Source organism: Rhinoderma darwinii, chromosome 13 (assembly GCF_050947455.1).
Source record: "Rhinoderma darwinii isolate aRhiDar2 chromosome 13, aRhiDar2.hap1, whole genome shotgun sequence".
Classification (NCBI taxonomy): domain Eukaryota; kingdom Metazoa; phylum Chordata; class Amphibia; order Anura; family Rhinodermatidae; genus Rhinoderma; species Rhinoderma darwinii.
In genome coordinates this window covers 34,291,394-34,313,118 of record NC_134699.1, presented here as the reverse complement: position 1 = coordinate 34,313,118, position 21,725 = coordinate 34,291,394, and the positions used below count along the sequence as shown (strand labels likewise).

Here is a 21,725-nt window from a genome sequence, read left to right as displayed (position 1 = left end):
CTTCATGTTTAACAATTGGAGACCGTAATAGATTACACTAAAATACTAGTGTTACACATATCAGAAAACGTAGTGGTCAGTCTCCTCAACATCAAGTGTGCTGCCCACCAACTACTAGACAAGGTCCACAGCACTGGGTGAAGACGAGTGGGTAGTGGGTTCTCCTGTTAGTATTACAGGCACATCCAACTCCCCAGTGCTCGTGCACACAATTCCATATGAAAACATATGTTTGTACAGAGATATTCTAGGGGAGAATCTCTCTGTACATACGGAGTGTAATGGAGCCTGTGCAGCTCCGTAATTAAAGAAGCGTACAGGCTCCATGAAACAGGACTCGGACATGTGCATGAGACGCAGATGAAGCCTAGGTGACACGTTACAACAGACTGAGGCCGAGGTAAGCCAAGCGATTGGAGCAAGGAGAAGGGAACGGGGGGCTATTAGAATCAAACACAATAATAGTGGGTAAACAAAGAGTCAAGCAAAATCGGACCACATGGCCACATAGAGAATCAGTAGCAAAGCACTCAGAATATGGCGAATACATGTGAAATAGAAATGGATTCCCCCCCACACGTTCAATTAAATAACTAGAAAAATCTTCCGTTTGCCATACAAAAAAATTGGAACATGCCCGTTGGTCAAAATCCTAATTTCTGGAATTCACTACTTTCAAGGAGGAGCAGAAATTTGACTATAGGGGAAACCACAAAAGACCCGAAGATTGTTACAGCCGAGTTGCGCTGACGGTCTGTGCTCCCTGGCTCAGAGGTGTTGGATGTGTATGTAGTGATTTTTCAGTTCGGTGCTGGAATAAAAATCAATACTAGAAAATGTGACTTGTAAACTTTTTATTTACAAACATCATATCCGACTCCAGGCACAGAAGAAGCGCAACATGGACCTTAAGGCTATGGACAGACAAACCCGTTACATGGGGATTTCACCCAATGCATTGCAATAAGTGAAATCCACTGTAAAAATCCACTTTTTTACCCACAAGAGCACGCTCAGATTTTTGTGGGGATTCCTTCAGCTACAAGCAGATGGGGGGGGGGGGGGTTTGAATACCCCACCCTCCTGTATTGTAAATTGCTGCAGATTTGCAATCCTGAATCCGATGTGTGTGGACCCGGCCTTAGGCTGCTTTCACATGAGCGTAAAAAAACAAACCATGCAGCATATGTACTACTTTTATCCGTCATGCAAATGGAAAATACCCATTGAAGTCTATGGAGACTGTTTGCATCTGTATTGCACCCATTTATCTAAGGGGCTGTATTAATTCAATTGTGTCCCTAAAAGACAGCCCATCAGTATTACCGATCTGTAATATTGATGTAATATCCTCTGTAAATTGCCCGTATTTCCGATCTTTACCAGTACGCTTATGTGAAACTTGCCTTAGGAGGGAATCTACCATGGTGATGGGCATCAATTACATTAAAGGGGTTTTCCAGGGAGAAAACTAATGGCCTTTTTTCAGAATTGGCCATCAATATCGGATTGGTAGGAGTTTGAGTCTTGGCACCCCTCCGATTACCGCGCCCTTTTCAAAACAGCTGGTGCCAAAAGTCGGACACCCACCGATCAGATATTGATCGCTTACCCTGAGGGTAGGGCATCAATTTTCTCTCTCCAGAAAACTTCTTTAAAGCACTCCATATATGTATATGATGCCATCAATTCCACCGATTGGCTGAGAGGGACCACATGGCCTATCCAAGCACTGAATACAAGAGTGCAGGTGGGTTGTGGACCTATTATCAAATACAAGTTCTATGTTGAAGGGTGTCTAGGACCTTGACAAATTTCCCTTAAAAGAGGAAAAAGCTATTTTATTTTTTATAGCTTGTGATCAGACATGTAAGAATAGAACAATGGCGATCCATGAGCTGAAACAAAACACGCCACTCAGTAATGTGCCCGAGCCCTTCACTGCTATGCAGAATTGCCCCCCATATAACCACTGCGTTGGTCACTTCTAAGGATTACGGGCTACAGATATCTTTCACCAGCACTGAAGGAGAGTTTAGCCACATTACCAAGATCCCAAACCCCCTTCATTCTGGAAATCAATAATGGTCTCAACTCATGAATCCCCACCCTTATAAATAAATACCCATAAAATACCATAACCCTACCCAACAGTAATCCTTATGCCACATTCCTTATAAAGAAACATATTAGAAGCAGCAGTGGAGCAAAACAATGTGGCGTGGTCCTCCACCCAAAACACAGAACTTAGAAAAAGTCACCTGTGTATTTGGGAGTTTAGTAGGAACTTCTAACATTACAGGCCAGAATCAATGTTTATAAAATAAGTCCCAGAGATACTGATGGGCATTGTGTGACAGATTGGGCATCACCGAGTGTCAAAGGATGACTACAGAAACTAAGCTGTACATTTCACTATCATAGAGGTGCAACGCCACGTAGTCTACGTATGATATTGGCTATCTTCATGGCCAGTCCACCCTTCTTGTTGTCCTCCACTTGAAAAGTCCTCGTGAGAAGGTTGTAGAAGGAGCCATAGCCCACAGCCACCACAGTACAAGTCAGACAGATGACATTATAGGGCATGCTGAAGTCAGGAGTTGGCAGGTTCACCAGTAAGGGCTCCGTGTACAGCCGCATAAAGTAACTGGCACCATCTGAGGATGGGAATCTGACAAAGAGAGAAACGGTCAATGGAAGGAGAAAGCTCGGTGGAATTTAGGCAAGAACATTCATCTTTGGTTCTTGTCATTATCTGTGATGCGCGTGTGTGTGTGTGTGTGTGTGTGTGTGTGTGTGTGTGTGTGTGTGTGTACATATACACACAAACATATACAATACACACACACTTTAAATGTATCGGGAATGAGGCTAGGAAGTGGATACATATTGTAACTCTCTCCTATGTTAGGGCTTCATAGAAGGTCACTGATGTATCTAGTGTAAGTCCAATCTGGAGGATGGGGACCCTCTGGCGATTAATATCCCAGATTCACAGTTCTTACAATAAAGGCTCATCTCTGGAGATTAACCCCTCCCTGCCTCGAGTACGTAGATTCACGTACTTGCCGCATATGCCCCGTGCAGCCAGGGCATGAATCTACAGTCCCGTGTTCGTGCCTGAGGAGAGCGCTCTGACACTGGCACTTTGTTTCCCCCGGCTTCCCAGCAATCTGCTCATTGATAGCCAAACCAATTTGTTTGGCTTCTGAGCATGTGATCACCATGATTAACGAATCAAAGTAATATCTGAAAAGTTTGTTTGTAAAGCAAACTTATCACGCTGGTCCTCTCCTCTCAGCGCCCGTCATTGTGTCACAGCGTTTTAGAGAGGAGACAGAACAGCAGAAGAAGAGTGAAGAAAAACCTGTTACACAATGAACATTGCATATACATAGTATATAAAAAGTATATATTTTGTATTCCCTGTGCTCCTTAGTGTTAAAATAGGCAGGCAGGAATAGTAGGTTAGGGAGCTTAAAAACAAATCAAACAAAAAATAAAATTGTTAAGTTATCCAAAGTAGTTTCATTTGTTTCCATTCCGTAAGGCTTCTGGTTGTTGTGCAGAAACAACAGCCTAGTCAACTGTGCCATGGTTTCCGCGAAAAAACCTGAAACTTTCCGAAACGGAAACCAAACTGCAACGGAAGCATTACCATTGAAATCAATGTTAATGCAGACAGAAGCTATGGATTCCGTTCATTGGTTCCTCCGACGGAAGTGTCGAACAGAACCGATGGCCGACGCGGATGTGAACAGGCCCTTATATAAACTCTAACATACTATGGGATATTCTCCCTCTGAACATGTAGATTGATTCCTGGTAACTAATCCAGTAATACGAGGTGTCCCGTTAGTAAGACTTACAGTGTGGAGAAGAGCGGGCTTGCTTCCAGCTCATCGGTCTTGGCATTCCTTACACTGGGTATGAGGACGCTCAGTACTGAAGGACTAGACAAGGAGACATGTTAGGATAATATATACCGGGACCACAGCATACACAAACACGAAGCCGAACAAACATTACCAGGCCAATTAATCGGGCAAACAAGCGCTCACAGAACGCTCGTTCCCGATAACTGCCCCGTGTAAACAGGGCAACGATCAGCCGATAAACAAGCAGTTTTAACCCCTTAATACCGAAGGTATTTTAAACCTTAATGACCAAGCAATTTTTTTACGTTTTTCCATCGTCGAACTCAAAGAGCTAGGACTTTATTTTTCCGTTGACACAGCTGTAGAAGGACTTGGTTTTTGCGGGACAAGTTGTATTTTTTAATAGCACCATTTTGGGGTACATATAAATTTATTGATTAACTTTTTATGTTGGGGTAGTGTAAAAAAAAAAAACGGAAATTACCATTATTTTTTGCGTCTTCAATTTACGCCGTTTACCGTGTGATATAAATAACATAAAACTTCATTGTGGGCCGTTTTGATTGCGGCGATACCATATTTATATAGGTTTTTTTATGTTTTACTACTTTTACAAATATTTTTTTTTGTCTTCAAAATTATTTGTTTTTGTGTCCCCATATTTTAGGGGTCATAACTTTATTTTTCCGCCAATGCAGCTGTAGGAGGGCTTTTTTTTTTTTGCTGGACGACTTGTAGTTTTATTGGTACCATTTTGGACTACATGCGACTTTTTGATCACTTTTAGCACTTTTATTTGAAGGCAGGATGATCAGAAAATAGCAATTCTGGAATTTTTTTACGACGTTCACCGTGCAGGTTAAATAATGTAATTGTTTTATAGTTGGGGTCGTTACGGACGTGGCGATGCCAAATGTGTACATTTTTACTCTTTGTAATAAAAGTATTTCGTAATGGGAAAAAAGTGGGTTCTTAATTTTTTTTTTACTTGGGACTTATTTATTTCAAACTTTATTAAACTAACTTTTTTTAGTCTCACGATGGGACTTTACTGTGCAAACTTTTGATCGCTTTCATAATACAATGCAGTACTCCCGTATTGCAGTAAATATCGCTTAATATTATAGGTATTATTAGTTTTCCCTAGAATATATATTAAATTACTCAGTGAGTAACTCCCGTATTGCAGTGTATTATTGCCGGTCACTGTACATCTGTTAGGCCCTGCCTCTGGCACGGCCTAACAGGCAATCACTAGAGGCAGACCTGGGGCCCTTTGTTAGGCCTCCGGCTGCCGTAAAAACCATTGACAACCCGCGATTGCCTCGCAGGATGCCAGTGGGGTGAGAGAGGGAGCCCCCTCCCACTAACACCACTCAGATGCGGCGTTCGTTATTGAGCGCCTCATCTGAGGGGTTAAATATGATCGGAGACTGATTGTTGCCCTGAAGCCCGAGGCTGTTCGCAACAGCCCGTGTTTCAGAAGCTCCCCGCTTGATGTGGAAAAAGTTCTTATGAAGTGCCGTCGTGAAAAGCCAGCGCTTCAGAAGAACTATTAAATAATGAAACTATTATCATTGTCGGCAGCACATCTGTGTAAACAGGGAGACGCGCCGCTGACACGATAAAAATATATGGGGGCGAGCGATTGTAGTGACGAGTGCTCGTCCCCATATTAGCTCCTTGTGAAAGGAGCGAACGAGATGTTGATCTTGGCTTGTTTACACGGCCCACGTCAGGTCGTGTAAGATCCCCCATAAGATCTCAAGTTCTTCAGAGCGGGCTACCAACAGATAATGGGAAGATATCGGAAATCTTGCACACAATTGTGTGGCCCGCAGCAATTAATATAAATAGAACAGAATTCGGTTTAACTTGAGACAACACAACAAAAATATTTGGTTTTTTTTCGGGAAAGGAGCAAAATGAAAGCTGGAAACCCAATGCCCCCCAAAGAGGAGAAAGGGTCTAGGTACCTCACCTGATATAGAATCCATGGTTAGGGTCAGGAGGGTACTCCGTCCACTTCAGTAATGCCCTCTCAAACTGGATACTAATCTTAGTGATTGAATTGGGAGGCAGCTGGATTAACATCTCTAAGAGATGTGGACGCTGGCGATCCTTGGCTGGCATGTAGTGGATATAACCTTAAAAAAAACAAACACCCGTATAAGTAAGACTGGCTGTAGATATTAGATAAATGTTAGGATCCACCCAAAATCGAATCAGTATGTGGGCGGCGCATCAGGAAAACCCAAGAATTGGACATGTCCCTGATCCTTGTTCCCATAAGAGATAAGTGATGTGTGCCAATCACCAATGGTGATGAACCAAGTCTACAGAGAGGACTGTCAGATATGGCTGCAGCAGGTTCAGTTATTACAGATCTTGCAGCCTTTGGTGCACTTACTGGGTTTATTGTCTTTGCCCTTGGTTACGATGGTCAGCGTGTGGACGTACAGGCGGAGGTACCAGGGAACAGTCTCCAGAAACATGACAGGAAAGGCTCTGTATGGATGGTTGTTATAAACCATTGTATTGATCACTCCAGTCTGAAGGCCATAGCCACTAACATAACGGTCTGCATGGAAGATGGGAGGCTGTGGTTGACCTAGAAGAGACAAAATTGGGAAACACACAAAAGATCCTATTATTATTATTAACACATTATAGAACACGGTAAAAAACAAATACAATGGTCAATGCAAGAACATTTTCAAACAAGACTGGAGTTGATCCTGTCCCCAGTATGGTTATGTGCGCTTAGCTGCCCGTAAACTACTGAATCTCAACAATGGTACATTTACAAATGAGATGAAAATGCACCAAAAAGACACATTTGTGCTTCTCGTCACGTCCCCTGACATATCTGTTTTAATAAAGACATGTTTTCTCCCATTGCATAACAATTCTGGGAGAATTTTTCCTTGGAACTCTGCTTAGTAACATTCCTCTGTTATTCCTGCTACAAATTTAGGAATAAATTGACAACTGGGTGTTGCCAATGGGGTGTGCGGGACTGCAGTGTATGACACATCGTTGCTCACAGTCTCACAGAGTGTTTAGGGACACACCCCCAACTGGTAACACCTAGTAGTCAATTTATACATTTCAAGGAGGAATAATAGAGGAACAACAAAGCAGAGTTCGAAGGATAGATGCTCAAAAATATGATTTTATGGGACATACAGTATTTACTAAAACAGACATGTCATGAGAGCGGAGGGTCCACTTTAAGATGGTAGTCCACTCTGGCTTGGAGGATGGGGGGGGGGGTACGGAATAGTGAATGACCCTTCCTCTTATAGCTATATGCTCTAATAGGGCACATGGACAGGGTTGTCCAATCGGGATTCTACAAACACATAAGTTAAGGGATAAAACAGTATGAGGATGTGCTGCATATATGGATAGGGTGGAAGTCAAGGGGGGGGGGGGGGGGGGGGGGCTCATAGTCATCTGTACAAACCAGTGAAGAATGGCTGCGAACAGTGGCTCTTACTCTGCAGGCTCAAGGCGACCATAGAGAACACGGTAGGTAAAATTCATTTGAGTGGACGCCGTGTAATACCGCATTTTCACTGCATTGGCTTAGAATAAAGGCCACGCACGGCTTCATCAAATGATAACAGTCGAGGGTTAGAGCCGGACCAGCAGCAACTATCTGATCGCTGGAGCGCCAACTCACCCGAATCAGAACTGCCTTTCCATTTTAGGGCCACATTTAGGTTTCTAGAGGTGTTGAAAAGCTCTGGTTGTAGGAGGTCATACAACGTGTACACCCGCTGATCTCCATGGACAGGAATCTCAATGTCCAGAGCTGAAGGTGGTGTCACTTCAAACAGGTCAATCTCTTTCTGTGAAAGGTAGAGAGTCATGCAGTTATGACAGGTGAACACAAGAGACCCGCTGTCCACACACCACAGATTTACACAGCCATAAAGGTGGAATTTCTCTCCTGTTCCTAGAAGAAAACCTCGTTGATTACATGTCTAGTTTCACGTGCAGGAGGTGAGGGTACTCCCTTGTATCATGGCGTGGTTGCAGCCATTCCTTAGCAGGGACTAGACTACTTCCGGACACATTTGGCTACACAGAACTCATCATGCATGATCAGGGTCCTATTCACATCACGTTTTTTTACCTACAGTTAGCGTGTAGGTTGGGAAAGCTCCTAATGTACACGCTAAATGTATCCATACTGCTCCATTAGCCCGACGGAAGCCAAAAGCGTCCTTTTAATCTCTTTTGGGCTGGTATATGTCAGTATATTGTTGTTTTTTTTTTTGGACTACACTATTGCACACAACTGGATCCAGCCCAAAAAGACAGGAGCCTATGGGTTTAACATATACCTCATGGGCTTTTTATGATGTATAGGTTAAATAGATGCCATAATAGTCTATAAGTGATGGATGCCGGTGACATGACTATCCACGACATCCATCACCCATAGACTATGATGGGATCCATTTAACGTATCCCATCATAGTGTACGAATGATGAATGCCACCGTTACCCATCCGTCACAGTCTAGGTTTAACATATACGTCGGGAGCTAATCCCGGCATATAATTTAAACGTAGGCCAAAACGTGATGTGAATAGAGCCTTACATTGACCCCGTTGTAGCGCGACGATACTCAGTGACACAAAAGTTGTAATGAGGTCCGACATTGTGCCGCCCAATGCATGTCTATAGCCACAGCTCTGAATAAAGTAATGCAGTGGCAAGACATCCAAGTACTTTAGTTCAATGTGCCAAGTTTCATGTTTAACCAGTGCTGTTTCCTCCTACCTTGTCATATCCAGAGTCCACATAGATTTTGCTTTGAGTTGCCAGAGGACAAGGCTCAGTAACTGTTCGGGCAAACATCTTAAAGAGGGACCATTCTGCAAAATATAAAGCGGGGGTCATGAAGTGCGCTGTGAAGAACGTGCCTGGCGGGAGACCGCAATGGATCCTGGATTTTACAAGGAATGCGTGCCTATAGGGACAGATTGGTTATGGTCGTTCCTTTTAATACTGGTACATGGAGAATGGGTAGCAAACGTGGTACAGGCTTTAACCCCTTCAGGACTGAGCCATTTTTTGCTTTTTCAATTTTGACTCCCCGCCTTCCAAGAGCCATAACTTTTTTATTTTTCCGTCAAAGTGGTGCGAGGGCTTATTTTTTGCGAGAGGAGTTGTAGTTTATTTTGGCACTATTGAAAAGTACCATATAATGTACTGGGAAACAAAAAAAATCTTTATGGGGTGGAATTGTAAAACTGCGATAGAAACTACAACTTAACTTTATTCTGCTGGTCATTAGGATTATGGCGATACCAAATTTATAAAGATTTTTTTCGATTTTTACAAGGAAAAAACTAAAGTAACAAAAAAATGGTTTAGTTTCATCACATTTTGAAAGCCATAACTTTACTTTTGCGTCGATTTGAGCTTTGTGAGGGCGTATTTTTTGCAGGACAAACGTTTTGATCACTTTTCATTTAAAAATATATATATTTAGAAGCGAAGGAGACCAAATTTAAAAAAAAAAAAAGGGATTCTGGCATTTTTTTTTTACGACGTTTACAGAGCAAGTTAAATAATGATATATTGTAATAGTTCGGACTTCTACAGACGCGGCGATACCAATTTTGTTTATTTTTTACATTGCTTTACAGCAAAAAAGGGGTAGGGGGTTTTGAACTTTCAATATTTTTATTTTTTTTCACTACTAAAAACTTCATACTTAAGACATTTTATTACTCCCCCTAGGGGACTTGAGCCAGCGATCGATACAATACTCATGTATTGCAGTATATTGTAATTTTTACTGCCTGAGGCAGAAAGGCAGACCTGGGGGCCTTCATTAGGCCCCTGGGCTGCCGTGACAAACATCGGCACCCCGCAGTCACGTTGTGGGGGGGCGATGGTTTGTTTGAGGGGGCCACCCCCTCTATCTAAAGGGTTAGATGCTGCGGTATCCATTGACTGTGGCATCTAAAGGGTTAAACGGCCAGGAACATATTCCGCAGCACTTTACAATTTAGAGGGAACATAAACAGACAATATCAGACATTACATAGTGACAAAGCTCATTTACAATTCAGACAGGAGGATTGAGGACCCTGCTCGCAAGAGCTTACAATCTATGAGGAAATAAGGGAGACACTATGTATAAGAGTGTTTGTTCTGTACAATGGTCCAGCCATCTTTTATACACATGCGGTGGTAACATAAAGCTGCATGAGCCGGTCACCTGCCAGTATCCGTGTATGACGGACATGAAGTGAAGGAGTGTGAGGGAATCTTATTCTGATGACTAATCTAAAAGGGGGGCCATGGAAAGGAGACAGATTAGGGAATGTTATAGGCCTGTCTAAATAGATGTGTTTTCAGGGCACGTTTAAAACTGTGGATATTGGGAATTAATCTGATTGTCTGGGGTAGCGCATTCCAGAGGACGGGTGCAGCACGAGAAAAATCTTGGAGACGGGAGTGGGATGTTCGGATTATGGAGGATTTTAATCTAAGGTCGCTGGCACGTAGAGCCCGAGTAGGGTGGTAGACAGAGATGAGGGAGGAGATGTAAGGAGGTGCAGCACTGTGGAGAGCTTTGTGGGCGAGAGTAATAAGTTTGAATTTTATTCTGAAGGGGGTGGGCAACCAGTGCAGTGACTGGCACAGGCGTTGGTGTAGCGGTTGGTCATAAAGATGAGCCTGGCTGCTGCATTGAGGATAGATTGGAGAGGGGAGAGTTTGGTGAGGGGAAGACAGACTAGTAATGAGTTACTGTAGTCAAGACGAGAGTGAATGAGAGCAACAATGAGAGTTTTGGCAGTTTCCTCCGTAAGAAAAGGGCGGATTCTGGAGATGTTTTTGAGGTGAAAATGACAGAAGCATGAAAGTGATTGAATGTGAGGAGTAAAGGAAAGATCTGAGTCAAGAATAACCCCGAGACAGCGGGCGTGCTGCTTAGGAGTTATGATAGTGCCACCAGCTTTAGGTAGGTTAGTAGATGGTGGGAACACAAGGAGCTCAGTTTTAGAAAGATTCAGTTTCAGATAGAGAGAGGACATGATGTTAGAGAGAGCGGACAGACAATCACTGGGGTTCCGTATTAGAGCAGGGGTGATGTCACGGGAAGAGGTATATAATTGGGTGTCATCAGCGTAGAGATGGTACTGGAAGCCAAATCTACTGATGGTACTGGAAGCCAAATCTACTGATGGTTTGTCCAATAGGAGCTGTGTAGAGAGAAAAGAGCAGCGGACCTAGGACTGATCCCCGAGGAACCCAGATAGCAAGGGGAAGAGGAGAAGAAGTGGAACCAGCAAATGACCCACTGAACCAGCGGTCAGAGAGATAGGAGGAAAACCAAGAGAGAGCCGCGTCCTTGAGGCCAATAGAGTGGAGCATGTTCAGTAGGAGTTTGTGGCCTACAGTGTCAAAGGCTGCAGAGAGATCCAGAAGAATGAGAGAGGATTTGCCGTTAGGTTTAGCTGCCAAGAGATTGTGTGAGATTTTAGTAAGGGCAGTTTTTGTGGAGTGTAGAGTGCAGAGACCAGATTGTAAGGGGTTTAGAATGGAGTTAGCAGAGAGATAGCAGATAAGGCGAGAGTAGACCAAGCGTTCCAGGAATTTGGAGATGAAGGGGAGAATAGAGAGAGGTTGGCAGCGCTGGATGGGTCAAGAGTTGGTTTTTTCAGTAATGGGTTTATAATGGCATGTTTAAAAGCGGAGGGAAAGATACAGAAGAGGTTAAAAATTTTAGTCAGGTGACTAGTGACAGGATCACTAGGACAGGTAGTAGGATGAGAATAAGAAAGGAGCCTAGAGACAACATATTCTGTTATTGGGTCAAATGCTGAGAGTGAAGAAGAGGGAGTGCGGGAGGGAAGGGGATCAATGTTACTAGGGGACTGGGAGATAATATCATGCCGGATGTTGTCAATTTTAACTTTAAAATAAGTGGCCAGGTCTTCAGGACTGAGATCTGTGATTTGCGTCTGCAATTTAGGAATAAGGAGGGAGTGAAAAGTATCAAAGAGGCGTTTTGGATTATTAGATAGTGTGGAGATGAGCGAGGTGAAATAGACTTGTTTGGCGCGGTGAAGGGCAGAGTTGTAAGTTTTGAGCATAAATTTGTAATGGAGGAAATCTGCAGCCAAATGCGATTTTCTCCACAGACGTTTGACACATCTCAAGCACCGCTGAAGAAAGCGGGATTGAGGGTCTGCTAGGTTTGTCGTCATCTTTGTCGAGTTGTTCGGAGTGTAGGGGGGGCTGCTTCATCCAATGCATTTTTGAGACAGTTATTGTAAAGTTTGTCAGCCAGATTGGGACAGGAGAGGGAACAGATAGGGGACAATGAGGACTGTAGACTGTCTATGAGTTTCTGAGTGTTAATGGCATGTAGATTTCTGTATGTCTGATACGTAGGCATGACCTGAGGAGGCAGAGAATATTTGATAGTAAAGGAGAGAAGAGTTAATAAAGTCAGAAACAGAGCAGAGATGGAAGAAGACCAGGTCAAGTGAATGCCCGTCTTCATATGTAGGAGAGTTAGTAAGTCGTGACAGACCTAGGGAGGAGGTTAAAGATAGAAACTGGGAGGCAGATGGGGAGATTGGGTTATTAATGGGGATGTTGAAGTCACCAATGATGAGAGTGGGTGTTTCAGATGATAGAAATTGTGGAAGCCAGGCAGCAAAATGATCCAGGAATTGATGCGGTGAGCCAGGGAGCAGTAGACAACTGTCACTCGGAGGCAGAATGGGCGACATATGTGGACATCAAAAGAGGGAAATGTGAGTGAGGGGACCGGGAGAATGACCTGGAAAGTACAGTGTGGGGAAAGAAGTATGCCCACTCCTCCACCCAGCCTGTTCTCAGGTTTCGGGGCATCAGAGAAGTGGAGACCACCATAAGATAGAGCAGCAGGGGAAGCCGTGTCAGACAGGTGTAGCCATGTTTCTGTAAGAGCCAGAAGGTTGAGAGTGTTAGGCTGGGTTCACACGACCTATTTTCAGGCGTAAACGAGGCGTATTATGCCGCGTTTTACATCTGAAAATAGGGCTCCAATACGTCGGCAAACATCTGCCCATTCATTTGAATGGGTTTGCCGACGTACTGTGCAGACAACCTGTCATTTACGCGTCGTCATTTGACAGCTGTCAAATGACGACGCGTAAAATGACTGCCTCGTCAAAGAAGTGCAGGACACTTCTTTGGACTTTTTGGAGCTGTTTTCTCATAGACTCCAATGAAAACAGCTCCAAAAACGGAGGTAAAAAACGCTGCGAAAACGCCGCGAAAAACGTGAGTTGCTCAAAAAATGTCTGAAAGTCAGGGGCTGTTTTCCCTTGAAAACAGCTCCGTATTTTCAGACGTTTTTGGTCACTACGTGTGCACATACAGTTAGAAAGCAATAAGTCATGAATAAAGTTGAGTTTGTTGCGTGCGGACCGAGAAGTCCAAAGCGCACAGTTAAGAGACCGAAGGAAACAAACAAGGAATGGTAAGAATATATGCAGGGTTTCTATGTGTGGCAGGTAAGGGGTTGAGCTTGGCAGAAGAAAAGGGAGGACCAGGGTTGGGAGAGATGTCCCCTGCAGCGAGTAGCAGGAGAATGGAGAGAGACAGCAGATGGTTATGTGATTTATGAGAGTGATTTTTATGTTGGGCAGTGGGAGGAGATGGGTTAAGGTGAATAGTGCATGGGAGCTGTACATGGGCGAGGCAAGGAGAGAGAATTTACTAAAGGGCATACATGGGCGGTAGGATTGTAAACCAACAACAGCTACAGTGATGGCAGCAAACATGTTGCGATGGTTTGGTCGTAGGAAACAGAGATAAATTCTTAAGTATTAATTATAGTGTAAGCAAGTTTTTATGTTTAGTCCACACAGCTTACCTGTCACGTACCCTGTCTAACTGCCAGGACACTTTGCCAATATGACATCACGTGAGCCTACTCCATACGTCACGTACCGGGACGTGCTATTACGTTGTGGCACACAGAGGTGTTAAGATGGCCATACACATTAGATGAACATCAGTCGAAGCTGCCGATTTAGACAGGACCTACCGATCATCTAGTGTGTATGTGGGAGTCTCGACTCTCCTCTGATGGTAAATGTCAGGGGAATAAAGGATCTGGCATGTTGGATTTCAGCACGACCGATCCCTTGTTCTCAATAGAGATGAGCTGCTGTTAGAGGGGTCTGGTAGCGGCTTACTCACCTCTCCCGGTTAAGAACCGATACACACTCGTTCATGCCCAGCGTGCATATGTATGGAGGGGGAGGGGGGGTTGGGAAGAATAGCTGTTGCCGACAGCTATCTAAGGTGTATAGTCCCCTTTACACATATAGTGATTGTGACTGATGGCCACCAGACAATACACATAAGAATTGTTAATACCTCTTTTCCCCAGTCCGTTGGTATACATGTCAAACACCACAGTTAACGTTTGTCTCAACTCCCAGGAGACCGCTGAGCAGCCGGCATCCTTAAACAAGAGAACAATAATGAGATCACATCCTTCATGCCCTGGTTACAACACAATCCCACCGTTTTCAGTACGGTTTATACTTTTGCATTCCTAGATAGCCTTTTATTCAATGTCACCATAACATATGGAGGAACGTTACACGGATGCCCAGACATTGGGACCGTCATACTCATACGTCTCCATTGCTTTGGACATCCAACAAATCCCACCAATAACAAAGCCATATAAAAGTTCCACAATCCGCTGACTGATTCACAGGCCTCCCGTGCTCCTAAAATAGGGTTTCGCCAATAAAAGTAGTATTTCTAAGAATTGCTAGTTATGCACCTTCTTACTATATTCTTATTGGCTCACCAAAAGCAAATTTGGCCTATTTTTAGCAACAATTTTTTGAGAGAAGTCAAACCAAAAATGTAAAGAAAATTTGGAAAAATTAGCATTTTCCTACATTTTTACCTCTACTTTTTAAAATGGATAATGGTACCGCACAAATGAGTAAATAAACAAGGCTTACTATAAATCTTTATTTATTATTTTTTTTTTTATTTTTTTAGGCCGTTACAAGGTTTATAAGTTTACTAGCAATTTTCAAATCTTCAACAAAATATTTTATTTTTTTTAGGCACCACTTCAGTTTTGAGGTGGCTTTGAGGGGGTCTATATATTAGAAACGCCTCAGACGACACTCCATTTTAAAAAACTGCACCCCTCAACCTATTCGAAACAGCATTTAGGAAGTTTGTTAACCCTTTAGGTGTTTCACAGGAATTAAGGCAAAGCGGAGGTAAAATGTACAAATTAATTTTACCGGCAGATTTCCAATTTGTTTCGATAACACAGCAAGTGTTAGCAGAAAATCACAACTCAATATTTGTTATATAGATTCTGCAGTTTTCAAAAATATCACATGTGGCTACTGGACTCAAACAACACGCCTCACAAATGGTGCACACAAGTTTTTTTATCAGTTTTTATTAAATTTTTTTGGAGGCGAGGAGACCGGAAAAACAAATTCTGTCACTGCTTTTTATAGATTTTTTTTGAATGCCGTTCACCGTGCAGTATAAACAGGTTTACTTTATTCTGCGGTTCGATACGATTATGGCAATACCAAATTTATATTGTTTTTAAAGGTTTTACTACTTCTACACCATAAAAACAATGAATGTTTTAGTCTGGCCATTTTCTGAGAGCCATAACTTTTTTCTTTTTTTGTCGACAGAGCGGAGCAAAGGCTTGTTTTTTGCGTGACAAACTATCGTTTTTATTGGTTCCATTTTGGGATACCTGCGACTATTTGAAAATATTTTATTCCATTTTTTTGGAAACAATGTGACCAAAAAAGGAAATTCTGACATTGTTTAATTTTATTACGTTGTTCACCAGGCGGGAAAAATGATATTTTTATAGCTCAGGCCAAAAGGAAGGCGGCGATACCGCTTATGTATAGTTTTTCTCTAACTATAAAAGGACTTTATCAGGGAAACGGTGATTCTTCTTTTTATTACGCAATATTTTTCTAGAACTTTTTTTTATTTTAGTTTTTACACGTGGGCCTCATGCACACAACCTGATTTACAGTCTGATTACGGGCACACGACCATGCCCGTAATCACGGGGGCCGCGGACAGCCGTCCGTATTTGTGTGCCGTGCTCCCATTATAAAATATGTGACCACGGTCCATAAAATTAAAAAAAACAGGACATGTCCTATTGTTTACTGAACATTTCTACAGCAAGAGCACTTTCATGTAAATATATGGGGCGGTGTCTGTTGGCCAGATAAATTAATGGATCTGTAATTACAGACACAATCCATGGTCGTGTGCATGGGGCCTTACTAGGGGACTTGATGGCCTGACCTTCTGATCCCCGGTACAATGTACTACATATGTATTGTAACTGTCATTTTACAACGGACAGTCAGTCCATTAGGTCCTGCCTTTGGCAGGACTGAATAGGCTTCCATACACGGCCGACCAGGAGGCCATTGACAGGCTTCCTGGTTGCCATAGCAACCATCGGCACCGCACGATTGCTTGCAGGGGGCCGATGGGGTATAGGAGGAAGTCCCCACCCTCTGTGTCAATCACCTAAATTCTGCTGTTGCCGTTGACAGCGGCATTTAAGGGGTTAAACGGTGGCAGTTGGATGTCCGCTGTATATTACAGCTGACATCCGCTGTGGAACGCTTCATCCTCAGGGCATAAGTGTACGCCCATATGCGTGAAGGCCCTGCTAAAAAGGACATACAGTAACGCCCAATATGCGGGAAAGGGTTAAAGAGGACCAGTCACCTCTCCTCACATGTCTTTCAGTAAATAATGATATTCCCCATGAAAAAAACAATTCTGGAACGTATTTCCTTAGAACTCTGCCTCGTGCCCTTCTTGTTATTCTTCCTAGAAACGTATGACTCAAGTGACAACTGGGTGTTACCATTCCCCTTGTCGACCTGCACTGATTGGACAGCGTCAGCCTGTGTACGGACACACCCCCAACTGGTAACACCCAGCTGTCGATTTATTCATACATATCTAGGAGGAATAACAGGGTACAATGCAGTTCGAAGGACATATTTCCCAGAATTGTTATGTCACGGTGAATACAATTATTTACATACCAGTATAGGTGATTGTGTTTTTCAGAGTTGTTCTTTTCCGTACTACTATATATCACTTACCCTACAAACCGGCCGGATGTGCACAGACTGAGAGTGGTAACTGCTGTGATACAGCCGTTCTGCCTCCAACAGAGAAGCCAGCCCCACCTGTGGCAAGAAAACATGGAATTAATACCCTGGATAGAATCATGGCTATCATCAGGGCGGAGTATCCGCCCTCTAAGCAGCTACCTTAGAACCACAAGGCAGCAACTTCTTCCATGGGGTGAGATTCTCAGTGCAGACGATCTCCCTGGGCAACGTGGCATATCTCAGAAGGTGGTGATCTGTAACTGGAGGATGTGAGGCATAGCATCAGTCTACATTTACAGTGATTACATGCCGGGGTGGAGCAAGGTACTGCTATAGGTGAAGTCACGAGTGTTATATCTGCAGTCATGTTCTACACTGGTATTATCGGATTACGTGCACACGGGGGGATTGGTTAGACACTGACCATTGGCCAATCCAAGAGGCTTGAAGGACGCAGTTGGAGTCACGGTGTTAGTGGAGTCTATGAAGTTTAGCGAGGCACAGAAGATTCCGGATAGGATGTTAGTCAGTTCCTTCCAATTTTTGTCCACACTGAAATTACAAATGAAACCCCCTTACAAATCAACACTGCCATTCTAATCATTGGAAGTTCTTGCCACCAATAGAACGTACAGGGGGTTGTCCAGGATTAGAAAACATGCTGTCTTCTAAAAAACAGCACCACACCTGTCCATGGTTGTGTCTGGTATTGCAGCTCAGCTCCATTAAAGGCTACGTACACCGTTGAAATTTTGACATTTTTATATATAATAAAAAAAACAAACAGTGTGATTTAGATTTAGAGATACAGCAGCTTTGTATTCTGTATATGGAGAAGCTTTATCTCTCGCTAAGACCTGAATCCGTTAGGTCAGGTGGACTGACAGGTTCAGTGGGTCCACGCAGGATCCACCTGTAAACTATCACTTCCTAAAAAAAAATATAAAAAAATAAAATAAAATAAAAAGGGATATTTCAAAGGTGTATGTAGCCGGTTTGAATATCGAATAGGGCTTACCTGCAATACCAGACAACCCATAGAAACACTAGAAACAGTTTTTTTTTGGGAGAGACCTCCTTTGATGACAGAACATGCTCATAACTCCTATTAGAATATGTGGACCCTGTTAAGGGGGTCTATTCTGTGTAAAAAAACAAACAAACAGTCTAATAAAAGGACAACCCCTATAAGTAAAACAGGGTGATCTTACACAACATTACTTACTCCATGACAGATTCCTGAAACCAGACCCACAGCTCGGCCCCGGCAGGCGCCTGCAGCAGGGGCTGCCCCCATGATCTCGTGCGCCAGAACCCCTGAGTGAAGGAGAGGTGCAGCTCCTGGATGGAGTATTTGGAGATCACTTGGCCCAGAACCTTAGGAAATAACCTGTAGTGAGAAACTAAAACAAAAGAAACATCTTTACAAACACGGATATGTATTCACGTTTCATACTTATATTGTGGGTCCCCATCCAAAATCACTGACAAATGTGTTGTTGCCCCTCAAGGTAAATTCAGTGTAAACAGAGGGCAAGCATTGACCGAGGACGTAACAGCCATAGATTTACATAAAAAAGTCCCGTACAGATCACATGGTATATGGTTGGTTTTGGTTTATTAACGGGAAGCACTTGCGATGGAGCGTCGTTGACTATTGTATCCAATGCAGGTAAACAAAAACTACATATAATGCATAGTCCCTAAACGTATGTCCCTAAAGTCTCAGCAAACGTTCCATTACAGGCTATAGATACACAGGTCCCCGTATAACGATAACGCTGCTCTGCGCGGACGCCCCCCCGTAATGCAGCTGCGCTACGCGGACGCCCCCCCCGTATTAAAGCGGCGCTACGCGGACGCCCCCCCCGTATTAAAGCGGCGCTACGCGGACGCCCCCCCACCATGAGGGCGGCGCTAGGTGGACACCCCCCCCCATGAGGGCAGCGCTAGGGTCCCCCTATGAGGACGGCGCTAGGTGGACGGCCCCCCCCCATGAGGGCGGCGCTACGCGGACGGCCCCCCTACGAGGGCGGCGCTAGGCGGACGGGCCCCCCTACGAGGGCGGCGCTAGGCGGACGGGCCCCCCTACGAGGGCGGCGCTAGGCGGACGGGCCCCCCTACGAGGGCGGCGCTAGGCGGACGGGCCCCCCTACGAGGGCGGCGCTAGGCGGACGGGCCCCCCTACGAGGGCGGCGCTAGGCGGACGGGCCCCCCTACGAGGGCGGCGCTAGGCGGACGGGCCCCCCCTACGAGGGCGGCGCTAGGCGGACGGGCCCCCCTACGAGGGCGGCGCTACGCGGACGGGCCCCCCCTACGAGGGCGGCGCTACGCGGACGGGCCCCCCCTACGAGGGCGGCGCTACGCGGACGGGCCCCCCCTATGAGGGCGGCGCTACGCGGACGCCCCCAACCATGAGGGCGGCGCTAGGGTCCCCCTATGAGGACGGCGCTAGGTGGACAGCCCCCCCCCCATGAGGGCGGCGCTAGGCGGACGGCCCCCCTACGAGGGCGGCGCTAGGCGGACGGGCCCCCCTACGAGGGCGGCGCTAGGCGGACGGGCCCCCTACGAGGGCGGCGCTAGGTGGACGGGCCCCCCTACGAGGGCGGCGCTAGGCGGACGGGCCCCTCTACGAGGGCGGCGCTAGGCGGACGGGCCCCCCTACGAGGGCGGCGCTAGGCGGACGGGCCCCCCTACGAGGGCGGCGCTAGGCGGACGGGCCCCCCTACGAGGGCGGCGCTAGGCGGACGGGCCCCCCTACGAGGGCGGCGCTAGGCGGGCGGGCCCCCCTACGAGGGCGGCGCTAGGCGGACGGGCCCCCCTACGAGTGCGGCGCTAGGCGGACGGGCCCCCCTACGAGGGCGGCGCTAGGCGGGCGGGCCCCCCTACGAGGGCGGCGCTAGGCGGACGGGCCCCCCTACGAGGGCGGCGCTAGGCGGACGGGCCCCCCTACGAGGGCGGCGCTAGGCGGACGGGCCCCCTACGAGGGCGGCGCTAGGCGGACGAGCCCCCCTACGATGGCGGCGCTAGGCGGACGGGCCCCCCTACGAGGGCGGCGCTAGGCGGACGGGCCCCCCTACGAGGGCGGCGCTAGGCGGACGGGCCCCCCTACGAGGGCGGCGCTAGGCGGACGGGCCCCCCTACGAGGGCGGCGCTAGGCGGACGGGCCCCCCTACGAGGGCGGCGCTAGGCGGACGGGCCCCCCTACGAGGGCGGCGCTAGGCGGGCGGGCCCCCCTACGAGGGCGGCGCTAGGCGGACGGGCCCCCCTACGAGGGCGGCGCTAGGCGGACGGGCCCCCCTACGAGGGCGGCGCTAGGCGGACGGGCCCCCCTACGAGGGCGGCGCTAGGCGGACGGGCCCCCCCTACGAGGGCGGCGCTAGGCGGACGGGCCCCCCCTACGAGGGCGGCGCTACGCGGACGCCCCCAACCATGAGGGCGGCGCTAGGGTCCCCCTATGAGGACGGCGCTAGGTGGACAGCCCCCCCCCCATGAGGGCGGCGCTAGGCGGACGGGCCCCCCTACGAGGGCGGCGCTAGGCGGACGGGCCCCCTACGAGGGCGGCGCTAGGCGGACGGGCCCCCCTACGAGGGCGGCGCTAGGCGGACGGGCCCCCCTACGAGGGCGGCGCTAGGCGGACGGGCCCCCCTACGAGGGCGGCGCTAGGCGGGCCCCCCTACGAGGGCGGCGCTAGGCGGGCGGGCCCCCCTACGAGGGCGGCGCTAGGCAGACGGGCCCCCCTACGAGGGCGGCGCTAGGCGGGCGGGCCCCCCTACGAGGGCGGCGCTAGGCGGACGGGCCCCCCCTATGAGGGCGGCGCGAGGCGGACGGGCCCCCTGCACAAGAGCCGCGCTTGGCGGACGGGTCCCCTGTATAAGAGCAGCAGCAGTCCAGGCCCTGCTGTCACCTTTCTCATGCCGGAGGTCGGAGTCCAGACGAGTCCGGAACTGGAAGGTGGCGGCGATGTCTCCGGAGCGCAGCGGTGTGAGGAGCAGCTCTTCCCGGAAGGAGTCTCCATGTGTCGGCTTTGTGGTGTCTCCTCCCGGGGGTGACAGGAGGAGGAGAGGAAGCAGCAGCCACACACCGGCCATAGTAGATGCTGCTAGTTCATATAGAGCGGAAGGACCTGTGATGATGTCATGAGCACGTGATCAGTGACTGGGCGGAGTCAGGCTCTGGGATTTTGTGTCAGTATGAAAGAACTGCTGTATAGTAACAAAGTCCTGAGAATGTGAGGCGCATGCAGCAGAGCTGAGTGTGTGTAAGGTGCATGCAGCAGAGCTGAGTACTGAGAATGTGAGGTGCATGCAGCAGAGCTGAGTGTGTGTAACGAGCAAGCAGTAGAGATGGTATAGGTGTGTGTTCAATATGCATATATAAGAGCATTGTGTATACAGCCGTGCTCTGTGTGTGTAATGTGCATGCAGCAGAGCTGAGTATGTGTAATGAGCACGCAGCAGAGCTTGGTGTGTGTAACGTACTTGCAGCTGAGCCCTCTGTACAGGGCCAACGTTAGGGGGGGGGGGATATGTTATGCCTTCTTCAGACGAGCGTATTTCACGTCAGTGTGCTCTCCGTTTTTTTTCATGGACACCACACGGACCTATAAAATTCAATGGGGCTATTCAGACATTCAGTGTTTTTCACG

General features: G+C 47.0%; 1 protein-coding gene across 1 annotated transcript; it reads right to left on the bottom strand.

Annotated features, from left to right (window-relative positions):
• Window positions 1–839: 839 nt before the first annotated feature.
• On the bottom strand, window positions 840–21,210 carry PIGT (phosphatidylinositol glycan anchor biosynthesis class T). The gene is made up of 12 exons (XM_075846902.1): window positions 20,985–21,210; window positions 18,303–18,480; window positions 17,502–17,629; window positions 17,237–17,337; window positions 17,066–17,152; window positions 14,292–14,379; window positions 8,676–8,770; window positions 7,567–7,735; window positions 6,289–6,489; window positions 5,860–6,025; window positions 3,870–3,953; window positions 840–2,671 (listed from the first exon to the last, which is right to left on the bottom strand). The coding sequence occupies exons 1-12, from the start codon at window positions 21,166–21,168 to the stop codon at window positions 2,419–2,421; spliced, it is 1,734 nt and encodes a 577-aa protein (XP_075703017.1). The 5' UTR covers window positions 21,169–21,210; the 3' UTR covers window positions 840–2,418.
• Window positions 21,211–21,725: the final 515 nt, after the last annotated feature.